This window comes from Lycorma delicatula, chromosome 5, assembly GCF_047948215.1.
Source record: "Lycorma delicatula isolate Av1 chromosome 5, ASM4794821v1, whole genome shotgun sequence".
NCBI classification, from domain to species: domain Eukaryota; kingdom Metazoa; phylum Arthropoda; class Insecta; order Hemiptera; family Fulgoridae; genus Lycorma; species Lycorma delicatula.
The window spans coordinates 115,971,681-115,994,553 of NC_134459.1; the positions used below are offsets into that span (position 1 = coordinate 115,971,681).

At 29.7% G+C, this 22,873-nt stretch overlaps 1 protein-coding gene across 1 annotated transcript in view; it reads left to right on the plus strand.

Annotated features, from left to right (window-relative positions):
• The window catches only part of pic (DNA damage-binding protein pic), an 86,656-nt gene that overhangs the window by 41,596 nt on the left and 22,187 nt on the right, over window positions 1–22,873 (plus strand). Inside the window, exons 11-16 of the mRNA XM_075366914.1 lie at window positions 1,093–1,253; window positions 3,677–3,807; window positions 3,909–4,093; window positions 9,074–9,197; window positions 15,396–15,612; window positions 20,461–20,720. Coding sequence (XP_075223029.1) covers window positions 1,093–1,253; window positions 3,677–3,807; window positions 3,909–4,093; window positions 9,074–9,197; window positions 15,396–15,612; window positions 20,461–20,720 — 1,078 coding nt within the window. The remainder of the gene's footprint in view (window positions 1–1,092; window positions 1,254–3,676; window positions 3,808–3,908; window positions 4,094–9,073; window positions 9,198–15,395; window positions 15,613–20,460; window positions 20,721–22,873) is intronic.

Below are 22,873 nucleotides of genomic sequence, written 5' to 3' on the forward strand. Positions count from 1 at the left end.
TAATTCTAATTGTTGATTAAAAATGTTACCAGTCAAATTTATTTTTATTTTGTGTAACAAATCTTTGTTGCCACATTTATAACACTTTCCTACTGTTCGTGTTTTTTGTGTTTTATTAGCAGCTATAATCTCTTGTAAACCAATACTTTTATTTTTTTTTTCAATGAAGTGCTGGGAATTAAAAAAATTGTTTCATCTTTAGTACTTTCATTTACATAAGAGCATTTACTATTAAAACAAGCTGTAGTGTATTTACTTTTAAACTCTATTTCAAGTACATTATAAAGTTCTTGTATAGTACATTTGTAAGTTTTTGCTTAGTACTGTCAAGTACTGCTACCTAGCGGCACAATTTGTAAACCCACCATTTTGAGGAAAAAGTGATATATTCGATTCTCACGGTTCATCAAATGGAAGAAAAAAAACGTTGTCTAACAAAATTTGAGGTATTTTTGAAAGTATTCTTTATTACATATCTAATTAATCTGAAATATGTTTTCATGCTTATTTTTTTATTTTTTCCCTGTTTTCATTTTACTTTTAGATAAGATCATGTTTAGAACTGTAAATATAGTTCCTTGACTTCGCCTTGCTGTCCAGTTCTGCGGACTCTTACAGCGAAGTTCTAACGAACTTCTTGATTAATAAACATTTTATATGCTTGAATTATTTTGATTGTCACCAACTTTGGACAATCCAAAGAAAATGTCCAAGGAACATGTATGTTAATTAAAAATATAACTAAAGTGTTTAAAAAAGAATTGTCATTTAAAAAAATGTAACTTAAATATTAATTTCTGATTAATTAAAACATTATTTCTGATAATTTTATTATTTGAACTTGACATCAAATTAAGGGTTATCAAGTTGATATTGTTTATAATTTGGTCAAGATTTAAAGAAGAATTGATAAAGAAGTTTATTTTTTATTACTTTTTTAAGTGGGTTTTATTTTTTCTTAAAAGTTTAATTTTAAGTGTATGTGCTTGTAGTTAATTAAGTTCAACTTCTAAGTTTTAATAATTATGCTTCCAGCTTGTAAGGCAGTTTAACCTTAAAAAATATTTTTTTAATTTATCACTTGTTTTGTAGGCATGTCATTTTAGAACATGAAGTTGCTTGCTTGGATATATCTCCTTTGCAAGATGATGAAAAAGCAGAAATTGTAGCTGTTGGTCTTTGGACTGATATTTCTGCTCGAATCCTTCGTTTACCTACATTAGAAGAAGCTAACAGAGAATTTTTAGGAGGAGGTAGATATATTTTGTATTTCTTTGTATTCTTGTATTTTGTGTTTTTAATGTAAAAACAAAATACGTTTGAAAATAAAAACAAAACTGAAATTATAAACAAATTGTATTACTTACGCATAAAATCTATATTTATTTACTACTTTTCAACATAGCTGCCTTCAACTAACACATTTTTCATAACCTTTCACTGGCTTCTTCATTCCCTCTTCAAGAAATTCTACCCCTAGTGACCTAAACCACACAGTAATGCCATTTTTCAGTTTGTCATCATTATCAAATCTTTGTGATGCAAGCCACTGTTTAAGGAGAAGAAAAAGAAAATAATCACTGGGAGCTAAGTTAGGACTACAGAGTGGATGATTGAAGATTTTCCAACAAAATTTTTCCAATTGCCTCACTGTCTGATTTGTAATGCAAAAACTGATCCTGCAGAATACCATCCCATATTATATTAGATGGTATAGAATACCATCCCATATTTTATAGTCTTTATAAGATTATTTCATCATTATCATGATACATGATCATTATCATGTGTAATACTATCAACATTATAGTAGTTCTGCTATCATTAAATTTGACTACCAAGACAACCAACCTTTTTTCCAAGAAACTGTAGCCATAAGCTTCTTTATTGAATGTTCTTTTTGAACTTAATGGTCTATGAGATGATGAATGTGCTATTGCATTATTGCTATTATGTCTTGGATATTCAAATAAGAAATCCAAGTTTTATCTCCAATAACAGTCTGATCAAACAATTCATCACAAAAATTCATGTGCTGCAGGCAGATGTTTTTCCTTGTGTGTATGTTGATTAACATATTTTTCATCCATCTGGCACACAAGTTTTTATTGCCCAGTTTTTTGTCAGAACTTCATAAATCAAAAATCACAAAACATCAAAAACAATTGTGACAAAATGAAGCGCCGATTTTCTCGATTATTTAAAAAAAAAATTTTTTTTGTCAACTTTTTCATTCAAATCGTTTTTTTTCACCAATGGCCAGCCACTACGTTCTACATCATGAACGGTTGTTAGCCCTTCGCAGAATGAACGGGATCACTCACAATATTTGGTCCTTAAACATCACAAATTTCCTTGTGAATTTCAGCCACAGAGTAGTTTCTTGCGATAAAAATTGAATTGCTCCTTGAACTTCATACTTGGCATACCACAAATTGTAGCACTTGTCATATCACAAATTGTAGCACTTGTCATAAGTAGATGAATATGAACTAAACACAAATTTTTTTTGCAACTGAAAACCGTTGCGAACAGCTGATTATTGATTGAAATAACTAAGCAGTGTAAGCACCATCTGTTAACATCATGTATATAGGTGATAAATTCAAAAATGACCGTTTTTTTTAAATTCTGCTTAAAAATCTCAGAATTCATTTTGACTAATTTTTATGGCTTTTCTATTTTTAAGACGTGCATTTTCTTATTTTTTCAACAGACTAGCCATTGCTCTACTTTATCATGTCCCTTTTATTATGCATAACAAATTAAACTTCAAAATAAATAAAATTAACAGAATTGAAAAAATAAAAATTCATGTTAAAGTAGTTTTGGGTGATCCAGAATCTCTACTAAGTACTCTACAGAGTTTGTATTCTGTACGTATTAATTCAAATGTATTCAAACAGTTCTTTTAGACTGATTATGAGAACATTTCTTAAGTTAATATTTTAATTAAAAATTGAATATCAAAACAGAATTATTCTGTCTAATATTTTTTTTAAATAATTGCTTGTAAGCCAGCAACAATTTCTATCATCCAGGAGTAGTAATTTTTTTTTTAGCTTTATACAAAATCAGTTTTTTACAATTGACTATTGGCAACAGAACCAATATATTCTGTTGCAGCAACTTTAAAAATATTATTTATTCTTAAAATATAAAATAGATATTTTTTGCTGTGGTTAATGGAAGAAAAGGTGTGTGTGTATGTATATATATATATATATATATGTTTTCTTTTGTTTCTAAATTGCAGGTTTATTTACACAAAAATTTAGTCATTAAATTTTTGTGTACATAAACCTGCATTAATCTTCAATTAAGTTAGTTAATAACCATTTTGGGTAATTTAATTTTAGCTAATAGAGTTTTCACCCTCTGGTGGAGCTAGCCTGTGTGAAAGTACATACTGAAAGTATGGTCATAATTGAATAGGGATTGTTTATCATTGTACAAAGCGATCAGTCATGCCTAGCATAGGATGAATATATTAAAAATCAGATTTCATTCAAATCCGTTGATATAATTAATCACTTGTATTACATTACAGTTCCTGTGGGCATTCAACCTAAAAAAATAAAATTGTGTTGTTTTACATAAAAACTTGAATTCCATGTTGTCAAAAAATTTATTGTCTTCATTTAATTTTAATGTATAATTCCTATTTGCATTTCAGAAATAATTCCACGATCAATTTTAATGACTACATTTGAAGGCCTCTGTTATTTGCTTTGTGCCTTGGGAGATGGAAGTATGTTCTACTTTTCCCTTAATAAGCAATCTGGACTTCTTATGGATAAGAAAAAAGTAAGTTATAAATTAGCTTCTTTTTCCATAAGAAAATGCTGAATAAGATTTATTTTTTAAATAGCATTTGTATTTATTGTAATCGTGTTCTTTTTTTATAGGTTACCTTAGGTACACAACCAACTGTTTTGAAAACATTTAAATCTCTGTCAACTATCAATGTGTTCGCATGCTCTGATCGACCGACAGTTATTTATTCATCAAATCACAAATTAGTGTTTTCTAATGTTAATCTTAAAGAAGTTAACCACATGTGCTCTTTAAATGCTGAATCATATCCTGACAGGTATGTTTTGTCATATTTGTTGAACAGTTTTTTAATTTCAAAATATAAGATTTACCATGATAAAGTAAAAGCTAAACCTTAGATATTTTATTGTTTTAATATATTATGATGTCATAAGTAATAGTCTGAAGTTTCATATAAAAATATTAATTAACTTCAGAAATAAGTCCTATTTATTTAGTTTTATTTTGTATATTTGTTGATCACTGACTGAATAGTGTAGAGAAAAACATTTTTAGTACTTACCCCCTCACTTTATGAGTCAATCTATAAAATGGATATTTGATCTTTTCTTAACTTATACATCCAAAAATTGCTGAGGCAGTACCATTGGCACATGGTTTTTTCAGCACGTAAATAGACTAATCTATTTCTACAACCAGACCTGGTCTGCTAATTTTCCCAACATCATTTTTGTATATACCATTACCACAACCTAGCATAAGTGCTATACCCAATTACCATTTCCTTAAAAAATATTTCACTACCAGTTACAAAATTCTAATCATGTGATTTGCTTGATGCAATAATTGATAATTATACATACACAATTATAGTTTCATTACTTGTTCTCTAATCAGTTACCTGATTATGATACTGTTGTGAATACTCTTTAATTATCTGTATTCTTTTTTGTAATAGTAATATTGTACTGGGTAGGCCATGAAAAAGTAGCCCTGCCAACATCTACAGTAACCTATGTAAGATCGATATTAAGAACTTGCATATCTATACTAATCTTTAGAATAAATGTTTTAACAAATGCAGGTACAAGATATACTTCCTGCATCAATTCAGCCAGGGTAATACTTCTAATGCACATCCTGAAATTCTCCTTCAGTTCATCAATTGTGTGTGGATTGTTTCGATACACTTGCCCTTTTAACATAAATAAATAAATAAATAAAAGTCATATAATGACCACGGTGGCCATAAGCCTGTACTCATTGTTCTGTCAGGAGTAAACAGTTCATGAACATGAACAAGTGATCTCTCAAACATGTGATAAGTCACCCTTCCTGCTGGAAAAAGCAGTACTCTTGTTTTTCTTCTTTCAGCTGCTTAGCAAAGTCATTCAAAATGGTCAGGCTAAGATTGCCATTCAAAATGACAATGTGTTGATTGTGAAGTCATAAACTTTGGACCAATAACACACGTGGTAAGCACAGTACACCATACCTGTCGTCTGGTCATATAAGGGTACCTTGTGTATTAGGTGCAGATAAACATAAATGAGCCAGTCGACCATCTCCAGCCATATTCAACAACCAGTGACAAAAAGTCATATTTTCTCATGTCCAGTTACTTCAATTGTCACACAAGTGTGATGCAGTATGGTTTCAACTTCAAACTCTTCAGGACACATCTGCAACTTGTTATACTCACCCTGACCTGTTATGATAGTTTTCTGGTAGACTTTCAGGGATTACAAATATTGCTTTGGAAATCCATTCATGAAGTTCAGGAGTGCGACAGATGGTGCCTTGTTCTTTATTGCATTTACAACAGATCTCCTTTGGTGCCATTTCTTCACCAATTGCTGAATGAACAGGGTGATTAGGAAACTCTTTACAAAATAACTCTTTTTTTCTTTCAAAGAACTAGTTCTTATGTACAACTCTACAATATCTATTTGCTCTGCATCACTGCATCCATTTGCAAATACATCACTGTCGTATGCACAATATAACACACCTCACCTTCTCGATCTCAGTAGAAAACTGATGGTAGGAGTGTGGATGGGAGGATAGGGAGGGATGATCACAGGAGGAGGGGTAGTTCTTATGTAAGAATTTACATTATTTCAATTTCCTTTATCCCAATTTTCCTTGCCAACAATGTCCTGTGCACAAACTTATAATGTTAATATTCTACTCAATGCCCCATTTTCTGGCGGGGATACCTTTTCGTGGCCCAATCAGTATGAATATGATTATCTGTGAAGTAGATTGAACTCAGGATCATAATGTGCCCAATGCGTATCAGCTGTATATGAAATATTGCATTTTGGGCACAAGAAAATGAACCCTTTCTCTTTTAGCTTTATCAGGATGATTAGTTTTTATTGATCTGTATTCATTGAACCATTTATTACCTCCACATTTAATAATTCCTTTAAATATTTTTTTTTAATTTATATTATGACTTCTGAATTTATTCATATCCTTCAGTTTACAAGGATGTGCAATTATATTACCAGAATGTTGTGACAGTATCAATCTCATCACAAGGGTGCTGGAGTAGATCATCTTTTAAAATAAATGTCTACTCTGTGCATGGAAATTTCCGATTATCATGTCAGTTTGGAATTTGTAATGCATAGTTATTAAAGGAAAATAAACCAGTAATAATTATAGCAGCCATTGTAAAGTCTCACGGTCATATTCTACTTAAAGGTGAATATTGTAGTGTCTAATATCTTTTTGAAAAATTAAAATGCTCAGAAACTGCAGCCAGCTAGGAAAAATAATGGTATATATTTATATATATATATAAAACCTTCCTGATATAAAATAATTAGAAATAGTAATTATTATACATTCTTTAATCAGATGTAAACAAAAATTTTTAAATAAAAAATCTTCATGTATTATTTAAAAATCTTTATTAACCACATCATTTTTATAAATAAATTAATAGTAATTCATAAATATACTTACATGTATGTATAATTCATGCAATATAACAATAATTTATAAAAAAAAAATTAAATATATCCAATTGAGTGATGACAAATGATCGTATCATTATATAATGGAATTTTATCAGACAATTAATTTTATTCAGCTGAAATTGTTGTGTTGAAAAACTAATTTTATGTATCAACTTCATAACAACAACAATTGAGTCCAATCATCTCATAAACTGTGCTGTACATTTCTGATGGAAGACCTAGAAAAATGTTCCTTGCATATAATTGGCCTCATTGAGCAGAGAAATAGTAGTATCAGTTAGTCACAGTTTCCTCAGTGCATTTATATAGTGGTTGCAGTAAAACTACTGATCAAAATTTATATATAATTAAAAACATTTTAAAAATTCAAATAATTCACAATATATTGACTACTGTGCTAGTTAAATTCAAAAAACAACTTAACTGCCAAACCTAGTAGCAAGAGTTGCTGTGTTACTGTCATAGTAATGGCATTGTAGTTTTGTTACAAATTTTGTGGTTGTTAGAATTTATGTTTTCTAGATTTTTAATTTTTATTTTGTTTTTGTTATTTGTTGATGTAATTATAGAATTATGTACAGACTAATCATGCGGGATCCCCCAGAAGTCGACTATTGGTATTAGATTTTATAGGTTTTTCTGGTACTATGTTTGGTGATTAAGCTTGTGTTTTTTTAATGTATTTCTATATACAATACATTTCTCCTATTACATGGTTAAAAAACCGCACATATAGTTATAAAATGGGTAAGAGCATGTCCCCTGAGAAAGGATAATTGTCATTACGTATAAAAATTCTTGCAGTTTTTAATACTGTAATTATACACAAACTTATTTTCTTCAACTTCCAATAAGTACAGTATTTCGTAATAAATTTTACAGCATAATTACATTTAGCTCCGTCAAACTAGTGTATATGTATTGCATTATGTAAACAGAATGACAGAAACATAAGGTTATGATATCAAAAAGTTACTGCTTAACTTCCCCTTTTTCCTTATCAGCACTTCTTTTTTAAATTACGTTAACAAACCGTGTTATAGATTTTACTAGAAATTACAACACTAACTAGATTTGAACTACAGTACTGTACAATTCTGCATTTAAATCCATTTTATTTTATTAAAAATGTTTGACGAATGACTCATCCGGTAGATGTAATGCATTCACTTAATTACATTAGCAACTGTTACATATTCAACATTGTAGTAGTTGAAATACTGTATGTATAGTCTCGCAAACATTTGTGATTCGTTTTTATCTGTCGGTAATCTATTTTCATTGTCTGTAAATTTTTTATCAGTTTTTTTTACATTAATTTGAATAAACAGTGTGACAGTGCTGTGTACAATAGATTTTCCAACATTTGGTTTGTGTCCTGATTGTTTCATTGACAATTTAAATTTCCCGTTTTTATACAGTATCTTCTTATACTGTAATTCTAAAATGTCTTCTAAACAAAAAATTTACTCTGTCAAAGACAAACTTGATATCATCAAAAAAGTTGAAGATGGTCAGTCTAAAGCTAGCTTGTCATGGAAATTCAGTGTGCCAGAAGGAACTACTCATGCCTGGATGAAAGAGGAAGATAAACTCCGTTCTTTTATTGATGCTGTTGAAAGTTTAGGACTGGTAGGAAAAATTTTGTATTTGTGACATTAATACCATTGATGTTATTGTATTTTTCACAATTTCTATTTTATAACAAAGTAATTTTACTTGTATCTGTATCTTTGAGTAATAATATTTTAACTATTATAATACAATGTTAACCCAATGGGCATTGATTTGTATTGTTTCTTACTCACCTTCGAAATAATACAATTATCCTGTAACGCAGTTATAACCGATGTCTCCATTTGGCCACATTATAGCATAGTTGTACTGTATATAATTTTTTTATGATAAAACGATTTTTTGTTGCATAGTACATAGATAATAATCAAAAATTTTATTATGTACAAAGATGGCTCAAAAGTATTAGTACACAACTTATTGTTTGTGAGTTATTATACTCTGCTTAAAAATGCATATTAAACATTACCATTTTTTTTTTTTTGTCATATAGCTTCCAATTTATATTTAACTTAACTGGATTTCTAACTGATAGTATATTTTTTAATTAGGATTGTTAAGTTAAACAATACTGGTTTTGGCACTCAACCTTTAAATGGTTATTTATACATTTCTGGCATATAACAGCTACATGTCATTTTAGATAAATGGCTAACAACCACAGAATTCAGAATGTTAATATACTTATTAATTTATTGCTCTTGTTAATAGGTATGATTTAATTATTTCAGTCTTGCACTTGCTGCAGATAGTACATTTACAATAGGTACTATTGATGAAATACAAAAACTACATATCAGAACAGTTCCTCTTGGTGAAACTCCTCGGAGAATTGCATATCAAGAGAGTTCACAGGTAAATTTTCTTTTTCTATGATTTTATTGAGGTAATCTCTTTCTTTGATGGTGCTTAATTTCTGGGGGGGGGGAGATACTTTTGTATAGTATAAGTGCCTTGTTTATTCTAGCATTATTGTTTGCCTTGTGTTATTTTAATCCATGTAGATCTTTATTTAAAATTATTCATATTGGTCAAGTAAGGGGTTTTTTTTGAAGGGGTCAATGCATAAAATGGTTTTTATAATCTGTAAAAATATGCTTTCATTTTTTTTAATTCAAAATCTGTAAGTAAAGTAATCTGTAAGTAAACTTTAAAGTTTATATAAAATATTTATTGTTTAATTCTAAAAGAAAATAACTTTCATTAAAAATTCTTATTTTCTCATTCATACTTAGCAATAAACTAATAATTATAGAAGTTTTTTTGTGTATTTGAAGTTATTTTATAAATGATGTATTTTGTATACAATTTGCTAAACCCTTGAATACACTGATGATAATTATCAGGCATTTCGACACTTCCCCACTAATTACCATATTTCTTGTGTCTTTTCAGAACTGCTGATAGTGACTTAAGCAGATATACTATCAGAAAATGCTGTTGCTATTTGCTATTTTAGGGTTAAAACAAATATTTATTTAACTTGTAATGGCATTTGTGTTAGTTTCTTATTTGACTGCATGTAACTAAAGTAACATCTAAACACCACTTAAATTAAGAAATTACTGGGCTTTTTGTATGCTTCAGTTTGCTAAGTGAATCAATAGGTCTCATACTCTGTAAAGTATACAAGTGTGTTGAAAAGTTCCCGAATTAAAGTAAATAATAATACAGATTTAAAAATAAACGAATTTACTCACGTCAGTCCTTTACATAGAATCCTTCTCTAGTTACTTACTCATTGCAGTGCCAGTAGAGCTCATCAAATGCTCTGGAGAAATCACTATGTGGGATCGCCTTCAACTGCTTGGGGCAACCCCTTTGGATAGCCAGATTTTCGTCGAAAAAGTGGCCTTTCATCTTCAACTTGAGTTTCGGAAACATAAAATAGTCTGCTGGAGCCAAGTCAGGTAAATAGGGCAGGTGGGATAAGACAGTGATTTGATTTGCAGCAAAATAACATGTTTAAACTATTATATGTGCCCGGGTATTGTCGTGCAAGAGAGTCCAACTGCCTGGATCCTGGTACTCAGATGGATTCAATGAATGCGATGCATCAGGCGTTTCATTACTTCCAAATAGAATTTAGTATTCATGGTTTGACCAGTTAGGACAAATTCATGATGAATCAGCCCCTTGAATTGAAGAATTCAATCAACATCGTTTTCACCCTTGATTTTTGCTGCCTGATTTTCACCGGTCTTTGTGCTCCATGACTCAACTAAGCAGCGGATTGACGCTTTGTTTGCGGATCATACTTGAAGCACCAGCTTTCATCCCCAGTTACAATTGTTTCCGAAAATTTTGGCTCGCTATCGGCAGTTTCAATGAAGTCTTGAGCACAAGAAAGACACACCTGTTTTTGTTCTTCAGTCAAGAAGTGTGGAACAAAACAAGGGCACACCTTTCAGCGGTTCATTTTTTCTGTTAGAATTATATATACCTTGTCTTTACCGATGTTTAGCTCTTCTGCTATGGCCTGAAGAATAAGATGAGGTTGTTCGACCAGGAGCGCACTCACTTTCACAACGTTTTCATTGTGAACTGCTGTTGAAGGGCTTCCACTTCATTCATCTTCATCCAACGACTCTTTATCATTTTAAACTGTTTCCACCATGTTTATCTTGTAGCACGAGATGCAGCTTCATCACCAAATGTTTGCTGTATCATAAAATAAATTTTAGCGAAAGATTTTTGAAGTCAAACACAAAATTTTATCATGCTTCTCTGTTCCATGTCACAAGCTCACACAAGGTTACATGAATGCAACATACGCAGCCAAATGTAACTCGAGACTGGAGTGACGAAACATGATGAAATTTTGTACACACACTCATAGACATTATACTGCAAATTACTTGGTTGTCCAAGAGATGACACTACTTGTATGGACTACAGAAATTTAGTTCGGGAACTTTTCAGACCTACTGTTTATGAATGAACTTTGTTAATGTTATAAAATTGTCCACCAGCATTCAAGAAAACAGGTTTGTTTGTGGGGAAACAGGAATTCCCAAACACTCCATTTATAGAGTTGTCTTCCCAATGAGTCACAGTAAAAAAAGTAACAGTCCTATTCTGTTTGACATGTCTACTATACAGTACAGCATGGAGCCATGGCCACAGCTGATTTAATCACATAATATCTAACCATGGAATTTGGAATAACGGTCTTCAAAAAAGATTGTTTAGAAAGGGAATGATCAATTTGGTGCTGCCCTTGAGTTAGGTAAATAAGAGTATTTGCAGTAAAAAAAAAGAAAATAAGAATCAGACTGTATAACAAAACCTCTTATGGTAAAAACCATAACATGGTAAGTCAACCTACTTTGCCAGTCATGAACTGAGAATGCCTCAGATAGCAGTTGATTAAGAAACCATACAAATTCCAAATTTTCAATTTACTGTTTAATAGTTTCATGTGATACTTCAGCAGTTTGATCCATCTCTGGATTGTCTTGTTAATTAAAGCCAACGGTAATTGAGAGACTGAGTTGAGGAATAGAAGATAGCTTTGAAATATAATTATTTTAAAGAAATACTTGTATTTCTTTGGAATAAATTGTTTGAGAGAAGTAAACTGGCTCACTCTCAAACTACTAGTTTTTGGTATGACTGGGTGTTATTAACCTCCTACTCTCTCCTAATAATGGTGGCTGTTAGAATCAGACACAAATTGAAGTGACTAAACTTTTTCTGTTTATTCCAGGAGGCTGTAGATCATGTCTATTTTATTTTGTGTTAAATGACAAACATTTCATATGTGGCAAAATGAACTGTCACATTGGCTGAGTTTGGGATGTAAAAACTTATGTGCAATAATGGAAGCACTAACTTTCTTATCACTACCCCTACCACAAGCATTTAAAGTAATACACACACAAAGAAAGTGTGAAGATTAAAGAAAAGTATTGACACATATTGCATGATAAAACTACAGGATTTACACTACAACAGTAACTGTAGAAAAAGGACACAACATAGTCCTGGAACTACATCCATCTCTTATATTTGCCATAATATAGCTGCTTAACTGAGTATATTAATTCAGTAAACCACAAACACACTAAAATACTAATTTTATTGAAAATGGTAGCAATGTACGACTTACAAGTGAAAAGGAAAAAAAGGTAATAAAAACTTTATAAGCCGTTTCACATTTGGTTTCACTTTTCTTCACAGATTTTTTGTAGAATCTTTCATTTATGTTTAGATTAATATGAATTGTGTCAGAAGCACTGTCAGACTATGTATATAATTTTTACTTACCAGATAATTTTTTTAATTACTGTTTGAAATTTATTGATTATTAAAAATAGTATTTTAATATTGCTGTAATATCAAAAATAAATGAATTAATAACAGCTATAATGCTGTAAGATCATGATTCCTGATTCAAATCCACTTATAGGTATAGCCATTAATTAGATTCTGATATTGATGTTCTTTGGACCTTGAGTTTTAATAAATGGCACAGTTAAGGAACATTTGTCCTGAGAGTAAAAGATCTGCTGCTAAAATTGGGTTTACAGTACGTGGTAAGAGCATAATCATAGAGTAAAGGTAATATATCTGTTTAATATAGCCAAAATCTTTTATGTAAAGTTTACTAGTCCCATTTATATGGAGCTGCAGGAGTGTTTTTACTCTTCCATTATGTCCTTTCTCTCAACATCAATATACTGTTGATCATGCCACCAATCTCTTTTTTGCTAGTCTATTTACATCACAATTTCTGTCAACACAGTTTCAGTGTGAAATGAAGATTAACATACAAGGTCTGTAAATAAAGTAATGAGTCTGGTTCAGAAAAACTTTTTATTTACAATCCAATTATATTATACATAGACTCTATTGCCTTCGAAATATTCCCTTGGGAAGCCATGCAACGCTTCAAACGGTTCCCCCACTCTACATAGCAGTGTTGAACTCAGATACTGGAATATTCTTCAGATGGTTGGTAACATTTTTTTAATGTTTTCTACTGTTCCAAAATGGTATCCTTTGGGATGTTTTTTTAAAGTCGAGAACAGGAAAAAGTTGCAGGGACTCAAATCAAGTGAATAAGGTGGTTGAGGAACTACAGGAATGTTTTTCTTTGCCAAACCCTCATTAATTGAGTATAGTGTGACAAGGTGTATTGTCATGATGCAGAATACAGTTATTTTTTATACCTGGTCTCACATGAGCAACTCTTTTCCACAGTCTCAAAAATTTCTCGGTAAACATGTTGACTTACAGCCTGTCCTGCAGGCAAAAACTCCTTATGGATAATGCCATTACTATCGAAGAAACAAATAAGCATAGTTTTGATTTTTTATTTACTCATTTTTGCTTTTTTGGGACATGGTGAGTTTGAAGTGTTTTGTTTCTGGGTCATACTCAAATTCATAACCAGTAATAGCATTTTTTAGAAAATTATGATTAGCTTCAATTCACCCTAGAAGATCACAGTACATTTCCACTCTGCTGGTTTTCTGTTCAACAGTGAGGTTTTTTGGTACCAATGTTGCACAAACTTTTCTCATGTCCAATTCATTTGTCAAAATTTGATAGACTGTGGTACGGTTCAAATTCATTTGTTCTGAAATCATTCTGACAGTTAACCGCCGGTCATACCGTATTAAGTCTCTGATTCACTCAACACTGTCATCATTTTTTGATGTTGATGGTCTTCCAGAGTGTGGATCATCCGCAACTGATTCCCAGCCATGTGAAAATGCTTTAAACCACGTAAAAACTTGAGCTCATGACACAGAATCATCTCCATATGCCCTCTTCAATTTTGCAAAAGTTTCAGTAGCATTCTCACAGAGTTTAACCCAAAACTGAGTGATCATTTTTATAACGCACAACAAAAACTCTTTCCATGAATTGTTTGTTTACGTCTCATGTGGCAACAATAGACTAAAATATTAATATCTAATATAAATCAGCTGTTCATATAACCATATGTTTATTAGTAACTTTACAGTGTCGCCACTTTGGCTGCCAAAGAAAACTAGCCTCATTACTTTATTTACAGATCTTGCAATTTCCCTTCTCTTATCCTTTTTATATTTTCCATTATCACAATTATTTGTGTACCTTAACATTTCTCATCTTAATAAAGAACCAAGAAATTTCATCTGTTTGTATTTTAGGAGGTATTCAGAGGCTTTGATTTTACTCAATAAGTAATTCAACTACTAGGTTTTATTTTGTAGCCATTGGGCAGGATATGAAGGCCCTATCATTACCAATAACAAAATTAATATATTGACTCCTACAGGTACTAACAACTTAATATGCGTGTAGTACTAAGAGCTATACCTAAGGAACAGAAGATAAAGAGACAAAAGATCAATTTTAAGGAAAGAAGGACTGATCAGCTCACTAAACCACAGTACGAAACAACCCTTTCCTGAGGAAAATTCAATTCTGTCCATAATCCCTCATGATTTCTGGAAGGTCATGGTGTGTTTACTTAGAGTGAAGCAATACATTACTGAAAAACAATTTGAATTGAATAAATTGTGAATATAAACCATTTAAAAATTATTTTCCTCCAAAACTTAAAGAACCTTATAAGAACAAGTTACAAAGTTCCTGAAAAAAGGTGACTCACCAATCCTTGGAATTGTATACAATTCAGAGGATTGGTTTTAAATATTATAATATTAATATTGGTTGTATGTAAATATTATCCAAATTAACTCTAAACAATTCGATCAGGTTCCAATCTGTGATGTTATTTGACCTTTGCAAAATATTCAGTTAGTAAATTTCCTTGCCAATAAATCTGTTATGACATGATCTTATTTATAATATAATATTTAATGCCACTGTAATAAGTACGTAAGGGGTTGCATCTAGTAGAAAATCTGTAATTCACTAAAAACATATTAACAAAGTTTAACACTCAGGTAAAATGAAGAATATGTATTGTACGACAAAGTTTTTTTTTTATTTTAAAATAAAAATATTCTGTTAAATGCAACCATAGAATCTTTTTAATTTTATTAAATTATTTTTTGGGCTTATAGTTCATTAATTTTTTTTTATGTTTCTTAGACATTTGGTGTAGTGACAATGAGGATAGATCAGCTTGAGAGTGTTGGTTCAAGTCCAACTCGACCAAGTGCTAGTACGCAGGCACAAAGTACAAGTTCATCTACATTAGGATTACTTCTTAAGCCAGGATCTACAGCTACAGCTGCAGCTTCTATGGAGTACGGTTTAGAAGTTGAAGTTCATAATTTGCTAATTATAGATCAGCACACATTTGAAGGTATTCTTGCCCAGATAGTTTTACATTATTAAATTAAATATTGGATGCTTATAATATATTTTAATATGATTTGTATATTAGAAGTATATTGTATGTAATATATTTTCATTCATTTATGTGATAAAATCCTGTTGCAATAAACCCCATTATTAAGATAAACAAATCTAAAATAGTATTTTTTCAGTAATTCCTAGCAAATTTCTTATCAGCTAAAATTAAATATCCTTCTGCAGTGGTGTGAGCAACCCACTGTAAATTGTTTTGTCATTAGAACAAATTTGAAAGAAAAATAATTTAGTTTGTTATAAAATGTGTAAATTGAGTTATTGACCGTAAGTAGTTGACCACAGCATAGTCTGACTACACTTTTATTCACACCATTGCCTAATTTTTCAAGAACTCACTAGAGCATGGCCACTTAGGAAGTGAAAATGAAATATTAGTGCGTAATAGAAATTGAACAAAGAACTGAGCCAATTCAAACATTAAACTTTCTTTTTTTTTGTCATTTGCTACACTTCTCTATTCCCTGCCTGCTGGAATTCAGAACACTATCATGCTATATCTTTGTTGATGAACGTGTGAAGTTCCTTCCAGATTAAAAAATTGCTTGAAGTTTTTTTTATTCCTCCCATGAGTTTTCTATTGACACTGCAGTTTTATTTCATTACTTTAATTTTTCTTCAAAGTAGTGGATGTAGAGTAACTTTTTTTTAATCTTACTAGACTTGAATCTAAAGTGAAACATGAAAATATTCTGAAATTTGCCCTATCAGCTGCATAATGATTATTATTATTATTCGTTTGTAGTTTTCTGTGTCAGATTTAGACTCTTCTTGATCATTTGTTTTCCAGTTATCCAGCATTTTTAAAGTAATATCTATTTTAATTATTAAAGGTTATTTCTTAAAAGCTAATTATTCATTTTGATAAGCTTGGTAGTATATTAATGAAAAATATCTACTACGTCATGAATGAATTAATATTTGTAAATAAAAATTTATTGAAATGTTTTGTGTATTATATATAATAACTCACAAGAATTATAAACAATATTGCACATTGTCTTATGAGCAACTCAACAGCAGCTTGTTGTGTATGTTATTGTACAATTTTTACAGTATTTCTTCTTCTCTGCAAAAATTAACGAAGGGTTATTTTCAAAGAATAAGTTTTTGTTATAGCTGTTTGAGAACACCATAGTAATTGTTACCTATTACATATTATTTTCTCTCTCAAGTGTATTGTTTTAAAATTATTTTTATTTGCATTCTGTAAGGACCACTAAATATGAAATAATTTAATATTAAAACAAATTAATATGAAATATTTCAAAATAGAATTCACTTCATTATAATTGTATTTTTTCCAGTTTATATAGAGTATCATGATAGAAGATCTGTATTGCATATGTGTTTTATACATACATTTTTATATGTGTTTTATATATACATTTTATATGTTATATTCACATATTTAACCTTGGCAGAACCTAAACTCAGAATAAAGTATGATTCTAAAGAATTTCTTAGAATTCTAAAGAATTCAGAATTAACTTTTTTTTATCACTTAACTGATTTACCAATAAAGTATTTATCTCCAAAAACATATAAACTACAACAGAAGAATGGCTTAATTTTTTAACCAAAGTTTGAGTCAGATTAAAGTGTGTATTTTTATAAAAATTGGTTTGGCAGTAAAAAAACAGATTTCATAAATCAAGAAGTAAAGTATTTTCAAGTTATTGCTGCTTAATTGTAGTTCCTATGACCAAAAGTGGTGTCCTTTTTTACTTGTGCTATTATCTTTTCTTCCACACTCCTTGTTTAATTATTCAGTAATATGAGCTAAAGGAACCATATTTTATTTCTTCATGTTTGTTTTGTAAAGATGAGTGAGTCTTTTCAAGAACACCAACCTGATGAAATGGGGGTTGCAAAGGATGATTGTATAGTTTTATGAAAATTTTATTTTGTATTTTATCATAGGCTTCAAAGATAAATGAAAGGAATCATCCCATATATCATACTTATAAGTGAAATAATTTAAAATGAGAGGCTTATACAGCAGGAAAGGATAGACACTTCCTCAGTTTGCTAAAATAATATGTAAATTGTGTGATCAGTATTCTCCCATTTTAGACTGATTAATATCAACTCGCAAATAATCATGTATTTTTTTAATGCTTAACCCAAAAATATATGAATCTTACAAAATAACATACGTTACAAAATTCATAGCAGTTACAGCTCATACCAGGTTAATTTTCTTAAAGGTTTGTAATCTTAAAAGTTGCTAGGTGGTTGAGTATGTTTATACTAAGGAAAAGTAATATTTATAGCATAAATAATATTTGGGGTTAATGTTTTACATTGTAGTTATAAAATTTAACAATATTAAAGAATAAAATCTACCTTAGAATAAAAATGTACGTTAATGTATCTTTATTTTATTCTACATTTAATATAGAATTTTTTTAAATGTTAAGTTATTAGAGAAGGAGAATATTCCATCTCATTTTCTCATTAATATTTCGTAATTCGTTAATAAAATATTAAATAAGTACTTTTTCTGAATCTGTATGCTGTAGTATTCAGTATTTATTTGATTTTTTTTTACATATTTTTTAAATTCATTTTCTAACTGTTAAGATGGACTAGGAAGTCCCAACTTTACCCAATAGGCCCTTCAACCAGTAGGATGTTGTGCACTTAGTATACATGAAATATGAGTCCCCAAATCTGTCTACAAGGAGATATCTAGGATTGATTGGCTGTTTAGTCCTAGATCCTCAGTATAGGAAACAAAATACATTAAGACATCTCATAAAATCATTAATGCAGCGGAATCAAGGATGAATGAAGCAAAATGATGGTCTATAAGTCAGGATAGTTCACCAATTTGCCCCTAACATTTTTCAAGGAAATAGTTAACAAAAAAGCACCTGGTGAAAACACTGCAATATTTAATGTAACAAATATCTTTGCAAAATCTGGAAAGTTTGTTGTCAAGTCTACAGTCTCATCCTCAGTATCCAAACCTAAGAAGAAACCATGTTGAATCTGAAGGTTGTAATTTCAAATTTTAATATATTTCTTTAAAAAAAATTTAATATTACAAATTAATGAAAAATGATCTACAATTTTTAGGAAATCCTTTATTGAGTGGTTGTTCTTTGTTCTGTAATTATTTTACTTTGTTCATTTGGACCTTTTCGTTTTTTTAGGTATTAATTAAAATGTTATTGTAAAACTTAACTTATGTTAAACATATATATAAGTATAATTTGCCAGCATCTGTGACTATGAGTGGTAGCGTCTTGGCCTTTCATCTGGAGGTCCCGGGTTTGAATCCCGGTTGGTCTTGGCATTTTTTTTCATACGCTTCAAAACTCCATTTACATATCTCACGCACAACCTTCAAGAAGCTTATATGACAATATCATCTAGCAGGAAAAAATTACTGAAATTAATCTTTTTAAGATTCATATTATTCCTCCCTACTATTAAATTATATTTAAATTCTAGTCAATAAACCATCTAGAACAGAATATTGAGATAAGACACGTTACCTGAAATTTTGCAAAAAATTCCATTAAACTTTCGTGAAAAATTTATATATAAATAAATGCATGTAATTGAAATATTTAAATCCTTTACTAGTTTTTTTAACATCATTTTGATTCTGTATTTTTAATAACTACATCATAATTTTCATTAAAATGTTTATCATTTTAAAGACACCCTAATTTGTAATATTTTATATTAGGCTACAATTAATTGTATATGAACCTAAGATGCTGGACATTAATCTATATTATGTATTCAGTTGTTTTATCTTCTTGAGCTAAATTAATTATATTTATGAAATAATTTATTTTTTACCTGCGTAGTTATATGTGATAATTTCAGGAAAAAAATTTTCTGAAGTAATTTTTTTTAAATATTCCAACTTAATAGATTATTTCCTTGATCTTCCTGTACACATTTCTTTTTAGACTTAATCCATGTAAAATATTGTTTACTTTGAAAAATTTGATTTAGAGCCAGATTACGTTCCAAGAACATTTACAAAAATGTTACTTATAAATTTACTAGATAACTTATAGCTGTGATACGATAGCCTAGATCATGATTGTTTAACACTTCAGATGATCACATCTACCTTTGGATATTAAGTAACATTTTTTAAATTGTTTTAATCTAATCTTCCAATGTACTTCAATAACCATTGAAGTATAGCTTAGCTCTTTATTTCTATTTTATAACAGAGGTTTATTAAAACTTAAAACATGTTTATCTAAAATATTTAATAAAACATGAAGTTAAATTTATAGTTCCTTTTTCCAGTCTGTTACATTTAAAATTTGTTCTTCTTCTGTATTTATGAGTATAAATGCTAATGAAGTATGAAATTGCAAAATCAGCCCAGAGCTTAAATATATCTTTAGCCAGTCACTATCTAAGACTTAAAATTTATTTAACTTTTCATTACATCATTTATCTTTGCGATATTCAAGTAGTTTTGACTCAAGATTTAAGTTATTTCACCTAATGTACTAATATTCTTTATATAGCTAGCCAGCTACAGCAATTTCATTATATTAGTTTTAACATAACCATACATCTGGATTATTTTCATTTATTATGATAAATCTGCAGTTGTTATAATGATTACTATTTAAATGTTTGCTTTTTATCCATGTAACATATCTATACTTGAATAGCAGTTAATTCAGAATATCTTTTAAGTAGTTTGAATAATCACAATTACTAATACTTAATCATTAATTTTTTTTCTATATTAATTCCTAATTTCATTTATTTATTAATGCATAATTTTTTTCAGTATTGCATGCACATCAGTTAATGACAACAGAATATGCGTTGAGCTTGGTATCTACAAAATTAGGTGATGACCCAAATACGTATTATATAATTGGTACAGCATTAGTTAATCCTGAAGAAAGTGAACCAAAACAAGGACGAATACTTATCTTTCATTTTCAAGACGGTAAATTAAATCAGGTTGCTGAGAAAGAAATTAAAGGAGCGTGTTATTCTCTTGTAGAATTTAATGGAAAACTTTTAGCTAGTATAAATAGTACAGTATGTATTTCATTTATATATTAATAATATTTATATGTAGATATTTAATTGATAGATTATATATCGTGGAATATTTAAAATATTTTTTCACATTTTTATTGAGATTGAGTAAAAGAAAAATTATATCAGTTTCTGTACGACTCTAAAATAGTTTATTAATTTTAAAAACAAATTGATGTAGTTAGTTGAAAAATATACAAATTTAAATAATACTAGTCAAAATATCTATTATTTGAACTATAAAGGGAATCCCATTAGAAGTTTTCTAACCCTCCAAATGCTTTCTGGGGCATTCCTTGCCAGATTCTAGAAAAAAAATACATAGTACCTTGAAGTAAAACTACTGAGGCTGCAAAAAAATTTTTAGTTGCATCTTTGTAGGTTTTATATACATATATGTAATGTTAAATTGAATATCAAAAAAAGGGAAAGTGTTAATCACAGAAACTTCTTCTTTCTTTTTTTTCAAAATAATCATGAAGAAATAAAATTGGTGGGGGTTTCTATTCTTTTTTCTCTTAAAGGTAAATTTTTAAAAAAATACTTTGAGCGATCTTACTAAGCCATAGAAGTTATAAAAGGGTCTTGAGTATTTTCTTTTTTAATAAAACTAAAATTTTAAGTGATCACAAAACAAACAGGCTCTACATTGAAAAATATATACGTTAGAACAGTATCAACAGCTCAAGTAATCAATCAAAATTAAAAAAATTCCTCATGCATTTTCTTGAGACTTGAATTTTGAGGTGCCTAGGTTGATACTATTAAATAATAAATAAAGTCTGGAAGGTTATCAAAATTGCATTTTTCAGTATTTATTATTTACATTATATACAGTTAAATTTAATGGAGTAACATTTTTTCTGGATTAAACTAACAGTTGTCTGAGAATAAGTAAGATCTTTCAATTGATGTTCGAGAAGACTGAATAATTCTTAAGTACATTAGGAATTGGCACTGGCAAATGGCCTTATTTGGGCCAATGAAATGATGGTGTGGTTCTGCAGGGTGCAAAAATTGAACAGTCATGCATAAGAAACCTATTATGAAAACACTAAAAGTAGTAAGGGATTTAAACTAAAACCAGGAAACAAATTTTGTACCTCTTGTCATAAAACCTAATCCAAAACTCAAGGTAATGATGACAGTGATAAGGAACATTTTGAACAGAATGACAATGCAGAACTTAAAGAATTACAAAAAAAAAGAGGTTATGGATTTTATTTGAATACTACATTAATATAAGTAGGATGCTCGCCCTTGAAATTATATGCACTTAATGAGTACTGTAAAAAAACTTATGCAAAAGAAAAAATTGGAAAATTACAGAAAATGTGAAGAAACTTGAATTAGTTCTTGATGTTGAAGTGCCAGAAGATGAGACAAAATTAGTAAAGATAGTTGAAGAAAAAGTTGCTGATATGAACTTGCGAGTTGATAATATAAAGAGATATAATATACACTTGGCCACAAAAAAAAAAAACAATTAAGCTATTAACTATCCTGGCATCACTTAACAAGTCATGACAAAAAATGAAACATTATTTTCAGGTTACTGATTATGCTGTGTAACAAGAACAAGAGATTTTTAGAAGAAAAAGGTTTTCTAGAAGAACCAGACTCTAAAAGAAGTAAGAATTAAAATTTTAAGTGATTGATTTAGTAATGAATTATTTTCAAAGTGATGAACAGTCCAGTTTTTTCAGGTATGAAAGATGTTGTCAGCATAGGGAAAAACAATATGAAAGGAAACTGTTGATTTTAGGCAACCTACACAAAGTTTATTTAAATTTTAAATCCAACTATCCTGAAATAAGTCTGTTTTTCTAATTTCTGTTCTCTCTGCCCCAAATGGCGGTTTTAGTAGGTGCCAAAGGTGCCCACTCAGTATGTGTATGCACCATTCATCAGAATGTAATTTTGTTAATTTATGCTGCACAATTTGAGGAGAGCTATAAAGATCTTACAAAAATGCTATGTGAAAACCCAAACCGTGTGTATATGCTAAGACAATGTAACAAGATTGTGATGAAGATGAACCACTAACTTTAATCAGTGGATTACAACTAACAGAACATAGATGTTTAAATGTTCTACAAAAACTGATGACCTTTCATCTAAATTGGAAACTTGTTTTTTTCTTACATTGCTAA